The 18,520-nt window shown below is 38.4% G+C and overlaps 1 protein-coding gene across 1 annotated transcript in view; it reads left to right on the top strand.

The window, feature by feature from the left end:
• Positions 1-18,520, top strand: part of LOC124556360 (integral membrane protein GPR155) — a 179,626-nt gene that overhangs the window by 26,596 nt on the left and 134,510 nt on the right. The window contains exon 2 of the mRNA XM_047130326.1: positions 4,082-4,201. Coding sequence (XP_046986282.1) covers positions 4,082-4,201 — 120 coding nt within the window. The remainder of the gene's footprint in view (positions 1-4,081; positions 4,202-18,520) is intronic.

The following is an 18,520-nucleotide window of genomic DNA, read 5'->3' as shown; positions in this document are numbered from 1 at the left end:
TAAATATGGTGAATATTAAGAAATCACTCCAAAGGCATCATGCTCAAAAATTTATTTAATCAGCATCAGTACACTACATAAAGCAGAAAGTAACACACAAATACAAAACAAAAATCATTAAAAAAATACAATATATAAGTATTTCCTTATTATTTGCCTTTTCATGGTAATGTATGCATAATTTTCCCATTTAATATCAGGAAAATTGGCCACCCTCTACTACCACCATATACTTGTCATTTTTCCATGCTTTTGAACTTAATTTATCTTTGAGCAACTATGAGCAGTGGGTCTGAAAGAAACATCCAAATATCACTCCAAATCCACTATCCCAGATACTGTTGTCAATATGAGTTCACAGTTAGATTCATTTTGGACAATGCTCTGGTCCAAATATTTCTAATTTTGCTGTAAACACTCCATCTCATTGGAGTTTGGTCTATCTCTCTGATATACAATCCATGAGTTACTGGAAATTTCCCTACTTGTTGTTTTGAATTTCAACCAACTCTCGGTTCCTAATCTGATATGGGAGTGACTGCTTTCTACGAGAGCACATAGTCAGATTGGGGAAAGATAATGAAGGGGATCAGCTGTGCCCTTTCAGAGGAACCATCGTGGCATTTGCCGTAAATGATTTAGGAAATTAAAGAAAACCTAAATCTAGTTAGCCAGGTACATATTTGAGCCAGTGCTCTTTCAAATAAGAATCTAGTGTCTTATGACTATTCTACATTCCTCGGTAAGAGATACAGAAGTTTTGGTACTTTAATGCCCACTATCTGTTCTATTTTAATGTTCTCCCTTTCTCATTTTTTATCCAATCAGTTTTAATAATTAGCTTACATGACAGTGGTTTTTTATGTTGGGAAATCAGAGCATTGGTTAAGAATAAACATTTGTTCTCATACTCTGCACCCAAGTGCCCATTTCTGATGAAAATTTTACACTTGGACTATCTAGGGTAGCTTTTTACAAGTCTCCAACTTCTAGCATGGGTTGAGAAATCTACACCCATGCTTGTCAAAGTCTACAGTTAATTGCATTTCAGACTATCAAGTGTTCCAGACTGGTCTCATCCATCTTGTGGACAATTCTTCCCAGGATACAGACTGAATGCACTTTCTTTACGTTCTCCTCCCATGATGCTGTTTCTATAACGGGCCTAAAACTTGAGTTACATACAGATAACACCCCCTTCTTTACCCTCTCTAGCTGCCAGACTTTGAAAAAGAAGAGAATGTTGCTGAAGCAGGAGAGATGAGGCCCATGAGTTCTCTTCTCATTATCAGTGGGCAGCAATGCCTCAAACTTATCCATAAGAAGCCAGTTGTCTCAAGGTTTGCTACAGGCCACATCAAAAGCAGCAGTAATTGACAAGTTCCACTAATAATTTGTTGCGACATGAGCTAGTCGTGCCACTCCACTAGTGGTGCAATTGACAGTGGCTATAGGTGTGCCATTTGACTGCTATCAGCACAGTTTCCAGCTGTTTGTGGATAGTAGTGAATTCGTCCATGAAGATACAGTAATGGGCACAATCTTTAGTGGAGTCTACTTGTGAAAGTAACATGTGAACCCAGCTTTTAAAAACACCAAAGTAGTAAAGACACTAGAAATGCCAAACACAGTTAAAAAGTAGTTGCTGCCTATTTCCAAACAGAAGCATGTAAACAAAATTAAACCAAGTGCAGTGCAGAAACTTTGTACTGTTGCTGCCCCAGCAAGGGACACTGCTGCTGCTGCAAAGGATGCTGCTGGTAACTACACCTGACACCTCAGAAACTGACACTTTTCGATGAGGAGTGGTTACTGATTTAAATTTCAGTGACTAAAATGCAGTGTAACCACTGGAATATTCACTTGTTTATATTTTATCTTTGCACAGACCACCATTATATTACAGTTACAAAGGCTTTGTGCAGCAGCTCTTAAATGAGAAACGTGTCACTCATTTCAGATTGAATATTTGTAGAACTGTATGTTCATTTCCCATCACAATTTTTTCATTGTTTAGAGTCTTCTTTAGTGTCAGTAACCATTGTTTTGCTGGAACCCCTGCGTTTGTCAGTTTTTGAATTTGCTTTGCAGTTAATTAAAGTGAGGTGTTATTGCTTTGAAAATTGATGATTTTTCTATATGTATTGCTTAGGCGTGTAGCTGAGAACAATTTGCTTTTAGTGGAACTCTTTTGATATATATGTTACTGAGTTCTTTGCACAGAATTCTCGCACATCCTGGTCTTTCTTTAAAGCACCGGCATCTTATTCCCACTTGACTTCAGTCCTCGTATTGCTGTATTGATTAAATTCCTGAGATGCCTCTTCACATACATTGAATTCCATATAGAGGGCACGGGTAGTAGGAGCGGTAGAGAGCTTGATATTCGAACTGCCATGCTGACTGAATCAAAGACCAGTCTTCATCCAGTTCCAGACATTAGTGAAATGTGTAGGGAGTAAAAGCAACTGGTATGCTCCACATTCTATGCCACAGAAAAAAATGTGTTCTAAAGTGCATTTATTCCAAGGGCATTGACTTGTTCATTGTGTGGAGGTTAATTTGTGATGGATGTATTTCAGCTTGGCAGTTGGTGCCTCATGTAAGTGTAAGATAATTAATGCTTCCTCAGAAAATAATGAAACTGAACCTAAAGAATAATGCACAGATACATGCCCAGTTATTAAAAATGTATAATGTGAGTGGATATTAGTTTTGTGTTCTGTGTTTACAGATTGCATAGCAATTCTAAGGTGAATGGCATTTTTGTCAGCGTATTGTATGTGGAAGTCCTATTGTGGAATGTTTTGGAAGTTATAGTATGGTATGGCCATACATGAGGTTCATAAAATAACATGCCAGAGTAATATGGTACTTGTTTTTGGAGTAAAAGTATGGCGTGTGAATGGGCAGATGTCCAAACTAGTGTAGTATCAGTGTGATAGCACTTAATTTTTACCCAGATTCAAATTTGAAATTCCATAGATTGTTACCCATCTGTCTTTAGTCCAAAGAATTTAAAAAGCTACCTTTCCATGATTAAATATTGGTAATTATTGAGCTGCTGCCTCTTTTTCTTCGCCCCTCTTTCCATCTCTCTTCGTACTCTCCCCTGCCCTCCCCCCCCTTTTCTTCCACCCTGCCTCCCCCCTCATACAGGTACTAATTCAAGAAAATAAATCCCTTGAAAAAGGCAAGGGGCATACTTGTTGTTCAACTCTGTAATGTTTAACTCTCTGTGCTCCCACCAGTTGTGACCACTGCAGCTATGATACCTTCTGATTCGTTGTTATATTGGAGCAATAAATCAAACTTTCATAATTTGCAATGCTTTTAGAGAGAAAAGTGGAACCATTGCAAGCTGTACCACAAGACTTGAAACAAATTCCCCTTTGTCATAATTTTTTAAATCAATATTCAACAGGTTTTTTTTTAAGAATTAGCCATATATTTAAATTAACCATTACAGTTTCCTGACAAATTCTGTAGCTACTCATGACGACATTTATGTGGTTGTGTAGGCTGATGGAAAATTTATTTCACAGAGGAATTTGTTAATGTGTTTCACATTCTGGTATTTTGCTTATACTTGATTGCCCAAAATTTTCAATATCTTCTACCTACTGTGTGCATGCACTTTACCGTGCAAGACATTCAGAAACTCTTGTTCAACTGAGAGCTGGTGAAAAGTTCAAATCATTCCACAGCAAATTTTCTATTTATAAGTTCGACCTTAATGCTATATTTTGTTATCATGCAGCACAGTCACTACAGTACTTATTTCAAAACCCTATGTACTTCTGCAGCATTACCACTTGGCCAAATGCTGCAGCTGACTCCCATCATCCCTACCTTTGTACTTCAGTCCTGATCTAAGAATGTGTCTCATACAAGTAGCACAAAATATTCAGTTTGAATCCACCTCAACACTGAGATGGAGATGTGATATGTGATAGATGCTTCATTATTATTTTGGTTCGGTCAATATTCCAGAGACCTTTTTGTATCTATATTGCAATATTTGTAGTATGTGTTGTGGAGCTAAGCAGCAATGATTTTATGATTCTGTGTGTGCTTACAGGTCCTATATGATGGGATTATCTGAGGAAATGAACAATAATGCAACCTCATCAGGGGCTACAATATCAATGGATGATTTATATCCAGCACTTTTTGAGTGTTTTGCAGTTATTTTGTGTGGGTAAGAGTCTTGCATGTATATAAATTGTAACATTATTAATTTCAAAATGTAAATTTACTTATTGATTAAGGTGCAGGATGTGGCAATAATCTATATTATTGTTCCTCTAATATTCCATTTAATGAGAGACTACAGTATTAATACATTTTTTGCATGTATAGTGACAGTTGAAAATTTGTGCCAGATAGAGACTTGATCCTGGATTTCGTGCTTAATCATTATGCTGTCTGAGCACTGAATTGTTTCAGCATCTTTCACAGAAGATGCAGTTCTTCCAATTTAAATTCTCATGACTATGTATTCCCAAAATTTTGTAACTTTGACCTTAATTGTTTAGTCTTATTCATGGTTTAAATTTATGATTTGTTGACAGTGGCAGCTCGTGAGTGTACATTCTGGGTGTTCACAAATCTTTAGAGTCAAATATTCTTACAGTGCACCCGCACAACAACTGGTGCTAACTCTACATTTCCTTGTTAAATGTTCACTTGTAGACATGCTTAATTGATTTCATCACTCTCTCAATCAAAGCATCTGTTCTTGGAGGCCCTAGTTCCTTTGCAACTAACTTTTCCTAGTAATTTACTTTTCTGTTCCCAGAATGAGATTTTTTACTTTGCAGCGGAGTGTGCGCTGATATGAAACTTCCTGGCAGATTAAAGCTGTGTGCTGGACTGAGAGTTGAACTCACAGCTTTACTTTTCTGTTAGCAGTTAAAACAGATTCAACGTAGTTCATGTTTACACTGCACACAAAAGTTGATTCCTGCTCAGTAGCCGGCCGCTGCTGGCCGAGCGGTTCTAGGTGCTTCAGTCTGGAACTGCACGACCGCTACGGTCGCAGGTTCGAATCCTGCCTAGGGCATGGATTTGTGTGATGTCCTTAGGTTAGTTAGGTTTAAGTAGCTCTAAGTTCTAGGGGACTGATGACCTCAGATGTTAAGTCCCATAGTGCTCAGAGCCATTTGAACCATTTGAACCTGCACAGTAAACAATCAACTCCAAACACAAATTGCCATTTGTGGAAACGATTAAACTCGAGTAGTAATGTCTACCAATATGTCACATGACTAGAATACAAATGAGGTGCTGAGATCCATAAGGGCCTATAAAGCATACAGCCATCAATCCCACATTTAAATGAACATCAGCGAAACCAGAGATACAGCTTTTCATGAATTTTCATATACGCAGTGTGGACGTACAGCACAGATAAACCTGACTCACCATAAGGTCAACACGTTTCAGAATCATGAATAAATGCTACAGTCTCACAATTGATGATGATGTGCTTTAGGCTGTTATGATTCTCAGTGCTTCAAATGAATTACTGTATGTTAAAATTCGTAGCTTAATATATTATAACTCATTCAGAAACCTACAAAATAGGTTTGCAGTCAGTACAGCTTTAATATATACTGATGTCTGATCTAATTTTACTACAGTATATAGTGAGTGAATTAGCATATCTGAGGAGTGTGCTATCATCTAGCAGGATTTATGCCAAGCAAATGGGGATAAAAGTCTGCCACAGTATGCTACCACTTGGTGGCACTCACGTAAATGTCTAGTTGAGTGACAAGGGCTAGCTGTGCACATTGTGAACTGTGCACATTGTTTATCAAATCCATATGTATTTGGCCCATAAGGCAATTACGTCATGAGAGTTGTGCATGCACAGAACCTGCTTAAAACGTGCGCAACTGCAGGTGTGCTCACAACCCTATGCCAAGTTTCACAGAGTGTAGAGGAGCGGTAGCGGGATAGATTTAAGTGCCATATCTTTCAGATTGCAGTATCTATGTTATGTTTAACAGCATTCAAAGAAATATAAACCAATAAATCTGCAAGGTGTTGAAAGTTAGGGTGTTCACTTGCTCTTGTGCGTTTACAAGGCAGCTGTCATTGTTTGTTGATATGCATAGTTGAATATGATATATTTTTTAATTAAAGAGTGACCATTTGGAAAAAAAAAAAAGGTCAGTAATTCTTTGAAACACATTATTTACTATTTCTTCTGTTGCTGTATGTCTATTGACACTGATTATAGTACTTGTCATATTAAAAAAATAACTAATTTTGCTTTAGGTGCATTAAATGGTAGGTCATTTATATGTACAAGAAACAGTGTTGGGAGCTAACACAGAAACTCGAGGGAGATTTCCTCAGTTTCCTGTCCATAGTTGTTGAATTGTATAACACATTTCTGCACTTGTTTTGTGTCATAAACACCCAGTAACTGTGGATCTTTCCTATTGCTTCAGAGTTAGTTTTCCTTATTTGTAATGGGATGCATTTATTTATTTACGTAAAAGAATATAATGTTGTTAATGCATTGTAAACTGCGTCTTATATAGGGTGTGGGAAACTTTTATAACAATTCTTCCATAACCTACGTTTAATTTTATTCATATGATTGTGCATTAGGCATTGTTCCAACATCCATGTCTTTCTTGACTTACCTTTACAAATTCTGTCACTTAGTTAAAACTAAATATTATAGCTATTTACTGCCTTGTTGGCTTCACATTTAGATATCTGTGGATGTCTTCACACTTCACATAGTTTCTAAAGAGACTGGGATGTGGAGCTGTGAAGGGAAATAACTCTGTGTTAGATCATTTGTTTGCAGGAAAAGTTATTACATGAAATTCTGAAAGTGGATCAGTTATGTTGTATTAATTTTATCAGTCTGCCTGGTGTTCATTCACTCAGTGTGATATTGTCATGTGTTATTCCTGTAACTAAAGAGGTCTTGTTTTTCCTCACTAGAGCAAGAACTGTCTTTTGTGGTGTTAACGATTTTAACTATTTTGTGACGAGCAGCTGGCTTAAAGAAGTTATGTGGTGACATGAACAGTACTCCATGATCCCCTATGCTTTGCTCCCCATTCCCCCCTCACCCCCTCACCCAAGGAAAAAATTAAAGTTGTAACAACTAGATTTTATGAGTCTACATGTCTTGGTCCATTTTTTCTGTTAATTCAGTTAGACATGTTTGTGTGTAGGGGGCGGGGGGGGGGGGGGGGGGGCGGCGAGGAGGGAGGAGGGGGACATGCATGTGTATGTGTATATGTGCTCACACATCCAGATGATGAACCTGAGCCCTAAACTATAACAGGTGTTGACTCAGATAAGACAAGGATAATGGTGTTTTCATTTGAACATTCTTCAGGCCTCCATTCATATCTACATCTGTACTCTGTATAGTGAAGCATACATGATGTATCATAATCAACCATTGATACTCAATTCACACATCTACATCTGCATCTACATCTACATCCATACTCCACAAGCCACCTGACGGTGTGTGGTGGAGGGTACTTTGAGTACCTCTATCGATTCTCCCTTCTATTCCAGCCTCGTATAGTTCGTGGAAAGAAAGATCGTCAATATGCCTCTGTGTGGGCTCTAATCTCTCTGATTTTATACTCATGGTCTCTTTGCGAGATATACGTAGGAGGGAGCAATATACTGTTTGACTCCTCGATGAAGGTATGTTCTCGAAACTTCAATAAAAGCCCGTACCGAGCTACTGAGTCTCTCTCCTGCAAAATCTCCCACTGGAGTTTATCTATCATCTCCGTAATGCTTTCGCGATTACTAAATGATCCTGTAACGAAGCGCGCTGCTCTCCGTTGGATCTTCTCTATGTCTTCTATCAACCCTATCTGGTACGGATCCCATACTGGTGAGCAGTATTCAAACAGTGGGCGAACAAGTGTACTGTAACCTACTTCCTTTGTTTCCGGACTGCATTTCCTTAGGATTGTTCAAATGAATCTCAGTCTGGCATCTGCTTTACCGACAATTAATTTTATATGGCCATTCCATATTAAATCACTCCTAATGCCTACTCCCAGATAATTTATGGAATTAACTGCTTCCAGTTGCTGACCTGCTATATTGTAGCTAAATGATAAAGGATCTTTCTTTCTATGTATTCGCAGCACATTAGACTTGTCTACATTGAGATTCAATTGTCATTCTCTGCACCATGCGTCCATTCATTGCAGATCCTCCTGCATTTCAGTACTATTTTCCTTTGTGATGCACACAAGTGAAACTGTCAGCTACTTTCTGTATATTCCTGAATTTCTTTTCCTCATGGTTGTTACCTGAGTACACAGGGTGACCTATCAGAAATCAGCAGTTTTCAAGTGAGCAGCAGTGTGTTGATTTTTAAGAAAAAATCTTTGTTACAAAATCAAAAGTTAACAGCCTCTAATTGATTTACATGCTCACTTTCAAAAAATTATGTTATCCATGTAGTGGGCATTCTCTTGAATATAATTTTCAACACACTGCTAGATGTCACTCATAACTCAGGCCAGCAGACATTGGCCAGTCGAAACCACTTCTTTAATGGCAGTGTAATGGGCAGAGTCAAAGGAAAGAGGGTTCTTTGCCATAAGAAAGCCACTTTCTGAAATCTGCTGGCACACCATTGTGTCACATTGCCCATCTAGATGCTGTTCTGTGCCTGCATTGTGGTGATCAATGTGTTACCAAAACCAGGGATGCTTCAGCACCTGGTATACATGACATCTGCAGTGGCCACATTACAATAAATCCGTTTTGGTGAATATAAATGCTAGCCATCCAGCCAGGCTGGTCATTGTATTGGCGACTTAACTGTCATATTGACAGGACTGCATGTCTGGGGGGTCCAGCTGCAGTGTTGATGGGCCAAAGGTTGAACTAAGGCCTTCCCAGTCACCGAGCTGGTGGATGTCCACCACCACCGGATACCTCCATCGCCTGGCTGTGCCACCTCATCCCACAGCTCAGCCAGCTCCACTGACCGCCTTATTGCAAGGTCTCATTGGGGCTGTGCTGAGTTAGACGTAGCAACCACTGGCTACATTACACCTACACACCATGCATCAAAGTGTGTAGGTGTGATGTCGACCACCAAGTGCCTTTGCCTGACAGGGCATGAGCCACCGGTATTCACTGTTGGATTTCTGGTGATAGTGAGCTGTTTCTGACTTCTCCCAACCCACCAACCTCTGCCAGAGAACACCCACACCCATTACAAATGGTACCAGAAGTACTGTTGGAGACTATAATGGTGGTTTAATGTCCACGGCAACAGGTGGCAACAATAGCAGCAGCAGTTCAGCAAAGGTGTTCAACAGAAAATGCAGTAAGTTTTGACTTCAAGTTTTTGTATGCGTCAGTATGGTGTTTCATTTCCTTTTCTTAACTTGGTAATATTTTATTTTATGCTTTTCGTAGTGATAGGGGATGATGAAAATGGCATCAAGTGAGAAGGGATCAGTGCTAGGGCATATGTGATGTGTCACGAGAAATTATGAAATGTGCAGTCTTTTTAGGACCTCCAGGAAGAATTGGTGAAATGACCCAGGAGGAAAAATACCTCTAGGTTTCTTTGTGAGTAGCTTTATACTGTATCATAAAGACAAGGAGATTTTGTGGGAAGTTTTATTAATAAGATTAGAAAGTTGAACATTAACATTTAAGAGCTAGTGGAATGTCCAAAATCATCGAACAAAGCTGCAGTGACGGTGATTTCTTTAGCAGAGGTAGATGCAGTAATAATAAGGACTGTGGAAAATAATGTGTTTATTATTGCAGTAATAGTGTGCTATCAATGTGATTAGCCTCGTCAATTTCAGTGAAATTGTGGGAAAAATAATCTATTTACACAATTGATGTGGAACACAACCAGCTCTTCATACCCAAGAAGTAATGAGTGCTGTCAATGGGGAATCTCAAATTGATTCCATGTTTCTAGATTTCCAGAAGGTGTTTGATACCATTTTTCACAAGTGGCCTCTAATCAAATTGCGCACCTATGAAATATTGTCTCAGTTGTGCAACAGAATTCATGATTTTTACATCTACATATACATCTACATCCATACTCCGCAAGCCATCTGACAGTGTGTGGCGGAGGGTACCTTGAGTACCTCTATCGGTTCTCCCTTCTATTCCAGTCTCGTATTGTTCTTGGAAAGAAGGATTGTCGGTATGCCTCTGTGTGGGCTCTAATCTCTCTGATTTTATCCTCATGGTTTCTTTGCGAGATATATGTAGGATGGAGCAATATACTGCTTGACTCCTCGGTGAAGATATGTTCTCGAAACTTCAACAAAAGCCCGTACCAAGCTACTGAGTGTCTCTCCTGCAGAGTCTTCCACTGGAGTTTATCTATCATCTCCGTAACACTTTCACGATTATTAAATGATCCTGTAACGAAGCACGCTGCTCTCCGTTGGATCTTCTCTATCTCTTCTATCAACCCTATATGGTACAGATCCCTCACTGCTGAGCAGTATTCAAGCATTGGGCGAACAAGTGTACTGTAACCTACTTCCTTTGTTTTCGGATTGCATTTCCTTAGGATTGTTCCAGTGAATCTCAGTCTGGCATCTGCTTTACCAACGATCAACTTTATATGATCATTCCATTTTAAATCACTCCCAGATAATTTATGGAATTAACTGCTTCCAGTTGCTGACCTGCTATATTGTAGCTAAATGATAAGGGATTTCCTGTCAGAATGGTCACAGTTTGTGGTAACTGATGGAAGGTCATCGAATAAAACGGAAATGATATGTGGCATTTCTCAAGGAAGTGTTATAGGCCCTCTGCTGTTACTAATCTATATGAGTGATTTAGGAGGCAATTTGAGCAGCCATCTTAGATTGTATGCAGCTGATGCTGTCACTTACCATCTGACAAAGTCATCAGAAGATTGAAGGCTATTGCAAAATGATTTAGACAAGATATCTGTATGGTGCAAAAGTGGCAATTGATCCAAAATAACCGAGCGAGGTGGCGCAGTGGCTAGCACACTGGACTCGCATTCAGGAGGATGACGGTTCAATCCTGTGTCTGGCCATCCTGATTTAGGTTTTCCGTGATTTCCCTAAATCACTCTGGGCAAATGCCGGGATGGTTCCTTTGAAAAGGCACAGCTGACTTCCTTTCCCGTCCTTCCTTAATCCGATGAGACCGATGACCTCGCTGTCTGGTCTCCTCCCACAAACAACCAACCAAGTTAGTGATCCAAAATAACGAAAATGTGTGGTCGTCCACAGGAGTGTTAAAAGGAAACCATATAATTTTGACTACACAATAAATCGCACAAATCTGAAGGCAGTCAATTCAATTAAAGATCTAGTGAACAACTTAAATTGGAGTGATCACGTAGATAATGTTCTGGGTAAGGTGAACGAAAGACTGTGTTTTATTGGCAGAACACTTAAAAGATACACCAAATCAACTAAGCAGACTGCCTACACAACACTAGTCCGTCCTCTGATAGAATACAGTTATGTTGTATGGGCTCCTTACCAGGCAGGATTGACAGAGGATGTTGAAAAAGTTCAAAGAAGGGCAGCTTGTTTTGTACTGCTGTGAAATATGGGAGAGAATGTTACAGATGTGGTATGTGAGTTGGAGTAGCAATCATGAAAAAAAAGGCTTGTGTCATTGCAGCTAGATCTTTTCACAACTTTCAACGCCACCTTTCTCCTCCAAATGTGAAAATATTATGTCGACATCCACTTACATAGGGAGAAACAAGAGAAGTCAGAGCTTGCATGGAAAGATGTAAGTGTTTGTTTTTCCCACACATTATTTGAGAATGGTATGGTAGAGAAATAGTCATGTAGATGTAGAAGGCATAAATGAATTGGACACTCTGTGAGGCAGTGGGTAAATAATCAAAATGTGGTCAATACTTCGTTATGTCATTATGAAAAGACACTTAAATTATGTGACACTACATATCACGGACACCAATGCTGCTGAAATTAGAAGACGACGGTGCATCACCACAGAGCTGTGTGGACCTGCAAGTTACCTGCAAACTACTGCACGCACTCACCGGTGCCTAGACCCCTCTGTTACCCTCTGCGGCACATATGGTTTTAATTTGCCAGGAAACTGAACTAAGTGGTCGGTACAAAACAGAGAACTCGTGACACACTAGCAGGATATCGAAGTGAAATATCCTGAAACCAGTGCAAGAACAGTGTTAAGATTTGCTCACAAGTGTGGAAACTAAATTGTGAATGTTAGTCACTGTAAACTTGAATGTGGCTGCCACTGGTTCTGAGGTTAGAAGAGGATGGTATATCATCACGGAGTTGCATGGACCTGCAATTCTACCTGGAAGCTACTGCATGTGTTCACCAGTGCTGGGGCTCGCCCTGGAGCTACTGCAATAGGTGATACCTGCTGCCATCCTCAGCACCATAGCAGCTGCTGCTGCCTGCATTATGTTGCAGCACGTCACATCACGTTTGCTGGTACACAGTTCCAGTATTGCTCATTGAGGTCAAGCAGTTAAGTCAAGAATATTTAAAGTATTTGTTAATTGCTTCTAATGGGCTGTTAAAAATGGAATCTGATTATGAGGATGATGTGAAAATTAAGATGGAACCAGTCTCTGATGACGAACCCTCAGAATTAGAAATTGAAATTAATGAGGATGGTTCCATCAAAGTAATAAACCCAAAATCTGAAGGTGATTTGTCAAAAGTAGAATTGGATGTCAAAAAATAAAAAGTAGAATTAATAGTTATCAGATAATGAAACAGTTCAATATTTCTGAAATTCAGGCAATGTAAGAAACTCCTTTAAAATCGATTGAAATGCCAAGTGCATGATAGAGGCACCAAATTGGATGCAGTTACTGTTTTCTAAACTTAAATCACATCAGAAAGAACTGAACAATAAGATGGAATCCAATAGTAAACACTTAAGTAAGATTGAATCTTTTAATAAAGAACTAAACGATGAAATGAACTCAAAACTGAATAGCTTAAATTATAAAATTGATTCTAACCACCATGATCTGCAAGTCAAAGGAGGACCACGTGGAAGGGAGGTTGTCAGAAAGAATAGGCAATGAATCCAAACTTTGATCTAATCAGTTCGAGAAAGTAACTAATAAAGTAAATGCTTGTCAGAAACATATTAAGAAATTGAAATCTGACTGTGTGAAATTATGTGAAGAAATTGATAAAATATTTTCTGGCTGAGTGGAAGCAGTAAAACTAAAAGTATAACTAAATACTAGTATTACTAAACATGGGAAATAGAGTAAGATATGGTAGCTCTTGTAATACTACTGTACAGAATGTTGCTTCAGCTGGTGCTGCTTTCATCAGATATCTTCAGTTTTTACATTTGGATCCAGACAGACAAATTCATCCATTAGAGTTCTGGAGTGATTTTGAGGATATTTTAGCAAATGCATGGTCAGAGGGTGAGAAAATTTCTTTCATAAGATGTCATTTGTCAGGAGATGCTTTACGATGGTCACCTGACAAAATGATTAAATGCAAAACTCTTTCCGAGTTTAAAACTGCAGTTCTTAATGAATACTGGTCACACAATGAACATAATGATGTTTTGAAAGAATTTTGGACTGGTAAAAAGTTTACTCCAGGTTGCAGATCAGTGAAAGAGTTTTGTAGAAAGTGGATGTAAGGGCTGTCACATCTGACAGAAAAGATGAAACTGGAAATGATGATCATGGAACTAGAAGGTAAACTGCCTTGGTATTGGCAGAAAAAAATCATTTCTGCACCTAGAGATAATGTGCATAGATTCATTGAGTATCTGGAGCGAGTAGAAAGAGTAGTTGCTGTTGAGGAGCAGGCGCAGAATAATACAATCTAATTATTGTGGTCAAGGTGGTGGTAGAGGAAGATGAGGTAGATACCCACCACGCTGTCGCGATAGTTATTATGACAAAGGTAGGAATATAAATAATATACCATTGACACAAGATGGAGAGCAGAATGCTATCCAGTCTTATTCTGAATTTAATGAACACAGTAGGCCGCGTGTGTGTGAAACTAAGTCCCATTTATGAGGAAACTGGCACTCACCAGGTGGAAACAGTAGCACAGCCAGTAACAGAAACACAACCCACAGTCAGTCAGCACATGCAAACCGATAACAGGGATGGAGAAATAGCAGTAGACACTAACAGTAATGTGTTAAACCACTCTCATTATCTAGATGACAGCATTTTGGACACATTAGAAAAATGGGACAAGAAGTAAAAAAGAAAACACTACAGATAGTAGGGAAGAACAAATTAACTGGTTTAAATTGGATGAGGATGAAGATGAAGCAAAAGCTAACATATTTAACAATAGTAGCAGTCTGAACACTAAGGTTTCAATGGAAGAAGTAGAGTCAGTTTTGCAAGGTTTTGAGGAGGAGTTGTTAAATGAAGATGGTAGCAATAACAGTGAGGTCAGGCAACCTGTTAGTTGTGTTGACTTGCCAAAACTGTAAAAGCAGATGACAGCATTAAAATAGCAATGTTGTGTAGGGACGCAGTTGGTCAGAGGTAGAGAATAGTGTAGCTGATGTGCAGCAAATGAAAGCAGAGGACATCATCAAGTGCTTTGATTTAAAATTGGTTGACAGGTTGGAAAAAGCAGTTGGAGATGTAGAGTTTGATGACCCCATGAATCTAATCATAAATTTACTTGCAACTGAACAAAATTGCTTTATTTGAAGACAGATTGAAAAATATTTATTAGATGACTTTCATGAGGAACCTGTTCAAACTAGAATAACTCACCCTATCACAAAAACTTAACATCTCAGGGGTAACAGTGTTTGTCTACTTGATAGTGGCAGTGAAGCAAGTGCTTTGTCCCAAGCATTCTTTGATTCTGTTCCTAATAAGAATGAGTTAACTATCATGAAAGTAAGTGGTTTAAGAACAATAAGTGCTACTGGAAAAGTTTCTAGACCAGTATAGCATGAAGATTTGCTACCAGTTGGTATAGGTAACATAGTAATAGATAATCATTGTTTATTCATGTTTGGTTGAATTGTCGAAATTTTGATTGGTACAGATCTTTTAACTAAATATCAAGGAAATATTAACTTTGATCAGAGCTACTTAGTCTTAACTTTACCAGGTTTTTGAGTGATTACAAAGCCTTTCATTGTAAATTATGTTGGCAGTTATAAAGAAACATGGGAACTGCCATTTAGAGTTATGAGGAATAAGGGATACTTGCAGGAAGACTAAGAAAATTTCAGCAGAAACAAAAAAGTTTATGTATGTTTATCAAGGACCATTCAGGATAATAGGTCAGCCTTATGCAAACACATACAGATTGGAATACCCAAAAAGTAAGAGAGAACTAAGTCTACGAAACATCTGAAGCCTTGCAAAATTGGCAGTAATTAAATACTTTATGGAGTCTGCCACTCTTTGGTGGATACACAGTTTGGCATACTGTGCAGTCCCAGCTGGATGCAACTTTATTTCCCTTTCAAGTTTCATTCTTTTCTTCTGTTCTCTCTGTAGTAAGGAATAGCATATATGCCTTTATGTTGTACATATGCTGTTAGTTTGTAAAATGTTCCTAGTAAGTAAGAATGATTCCCAAAAGTGACTATACCCAAATGATGTCTTATAAAGAGTATTTGAGAGGTAATTTGCAATAATAAATTCTAAATGTTAAAATGACAATGGGTAATTTATGAGCATCAGTGATAGAAAAACAATGGCAAAAGTAAACAAATAATAAATAAGAGCCACAAAAAGGATTAGTAACAACAAAATACAGATACAAAATTTTTAAGGCTTTCGTGGCCACTTGTTGACACACTGCCTACTTGCTTCTGTCTCGAGTTCTTCGGCCGAAATTAATCTGATGATTTTACTGACATTTCTACCATTTCTAGATGTGCTGGTCACAAGGGACGCCGAAAACCTGGGACATAGCATGTACCGAAAACTGACACACATGGACCGATACCTGCACAAACTATCAAACCACCACCTGAGCCAGAAAAGAGGCATGATTTATATGCTCGTAACGTGAGCAGGGCGAATATGTGAGCCACAGCACCTAAAACACGAAATGCAACATCTGGAAAGTGTTCTGAGCAGCAGTGAGTACTCCACAAATTATATTAGAAGTGTAACAGAGCCAAACACTCCACGAAGTAATAAATTAGGAAAAGAAATGTCGGGTACAGCCTTTCTGCCATACATTCCCAGAGTAACGGTCAGAATCAACCATATGTTGCACAAACACAGCATAAAGACAATTTTCAAACTGACAAGGAAGATCAGAGAATGTCTTAGATCAGCAAAGGATAAAAGGGACCCACTTGCAATGTTGGGAATATACTGCTTACCATGCGCATTTGGAAAAATTTATGTCGGAATGACTGGACGATCAATCAACACCAGGATCAAAGACCATAAGCAACATTGCAGGTTGGGGCAGGTGGAGAAATCGGCTGTGGCAGAGCACACGCTGAGTGAGACCGACCATGTAGTAAAATTCACCGACACGGAAGTTCTGGCTGTAGAGAAGCACTATCACATCCGCTTATTTAGAGAAGCTGTAGAAATACACAAACACGGGAACAGCTTCAACAAGAAAGAGGAAAGCCTTTAGGTAAATGGATCCTGGCTTCCCGTACTGCAGCGAACGACCGTCGCAGGTAGCAAGAGGAGAACCGCACCGGAAATGACCTCGGAGAAGTCCTCAGACGTTGGTGCGCCGGGTACATATAGTCTGCGGCCGCGAACTTGGCTCCAGTTCACCACCGGCAATGGAGGGTGAAGCTTTGACAATGCTAGCCAGTTGTGCTGGCGAAACGTCAGTAAAATCATCAGATGAATGTTGGCCAAAGAACTCGAGACAGAATCAAATAGGCGGTTTGTCAAAATACAGATACTTTGGATTAAGAGAAGTAATTGAAGCTGAAAATTACTAAAATTTGAAAGAATAAACTCTGCATAAATTAGTAATTTTCATGTTGGATGGTGCCAATAGTGGTAAGGCAAAGCGTTTTGATATTAATGAAAGGAGATGTGTGAAAGTGCTGTGAGGATGATTAAAAAAAGTATAAGTAATGAGGTCAGTAGGCTGATGAGGATAAAAGAAAGATAAAGAGGAGAAAGAAGTGATAAAATATGTAGGAAAGTGAAATATATTTATAAATGAAAATAAGGAGAAACAGGAATAATGAAGTCAGTAGGCTGACATATAATGTAAAATGGTGGAAAATTGATGTGTAATTCCCTCATGTCTTGCAAAAAGGGTTGAGAAATACGTAATCTTGCTTGAGGCAGATGGTCAGTTAACAGATAAATATTGACACAATCAGACAACAGTATGGATAAACAAATGTGTTAAGAAATGCAGACTGTAGAGTATTGGTATGTTGTATAAACAACACAAAGTAACTGCTGTTTCACAAATGACTTCTTTAGCACACTAATCCTTATGATAATTGAGACATATGGAGATAGAGATTACAAAGGTTACTTGATTTTCTGTGTAAAGCAAAAGCTTAAGTAATGAAGTAAATTTCAGACTAGCCCAAAATGAGAAGGGAACAAGGAGGACACATACCACAGTGACTCCTGCCCCTTCCCTTTTGTAATAGTGTGTCAAGGAGGACATCAACCATAGTGACTTCCCCACTCTCTACCGTAAATGTTTTAGTGTAGGTGGTTTGTAAGGACACACACCGCAGTGCCTACAGTTGTCATTAAACGAGTGAGGACAGAAAGGCTCTGTATGAGTGTAATGTTTTTGTGTTTTTTCTCTTTCAAATAAAGACTGAAAATTCTAAATCACAAAATTAATTTTGCAATAATCAAACATTTTATTTCATGTTTCTATGTTATTTTGTGTACCTGATTTGTATTGGTTAATTTTATGAGCATAGTATTAAGGAAAATTTAGCTAAAATAAGTTTCATTTAAAAGAGGTCAGTTATAGTACACTTCACTTGTTTGCAATATTTAATGTTTTTCAATTTTTTCACAAAAATAAATTGGGGACTATGAAACAAAACAAGCACTGTGCCAATGTAAGAGGTACAGAGGCAAGCGAGTGTGCTGGGGCTTACCCCAGTTCACTACTATCAGTACCACGCCGTCATAACACGCCTGTGCTTAACATGCAAAAGGATTGCACCATAATCTAAGAGTCAAATTAAAAATTAAAATAACTATGCGAAACTTCGTCAGTGTATGCTTCAGTATATTAATGTTAACATTGTTAAGTCTCAAAATGATCAAATGAATATTTTATGCAAAATGTATGATCTTAAGAAAAAAATAAGTGGTGCTAACTACTAAATCTACAAAGCTAAAAATTGGCCAGAATATGAAAATGTATGTCACAATTAAAAATTACAAGTTTCAACTTGATCAGAGCAATATTTTGGTTCAAATCGACATTTTTACAAAAAATTGAAGGTGCTAAATATTAGCTTCAGAAAGGAGAAAATAGATATGTAACTTCAGTTTGATGCAAAAACGTTAAATAAG

Source organism: Schistocerca americana, chromosome X (assembly GCF_021461395.2).
Source record: "Schistocerca americana isolate TAMUIC-IGC-003095 chromosome X, iqSchAmer2.1, whole genome shotgun sequence".
Classification (NCBI taxonomy): domain Eukaryota; kingdom Metazoa; phylum Arthropoda; class Insecta; order Orthoptera; family Acrididae; genus Schistocerca; species Schistocerca americana.
Note: the sequence above shows the minus strand (reverse complement) of the source record. Positions and strands in the feature narration are given on the sequence as shown.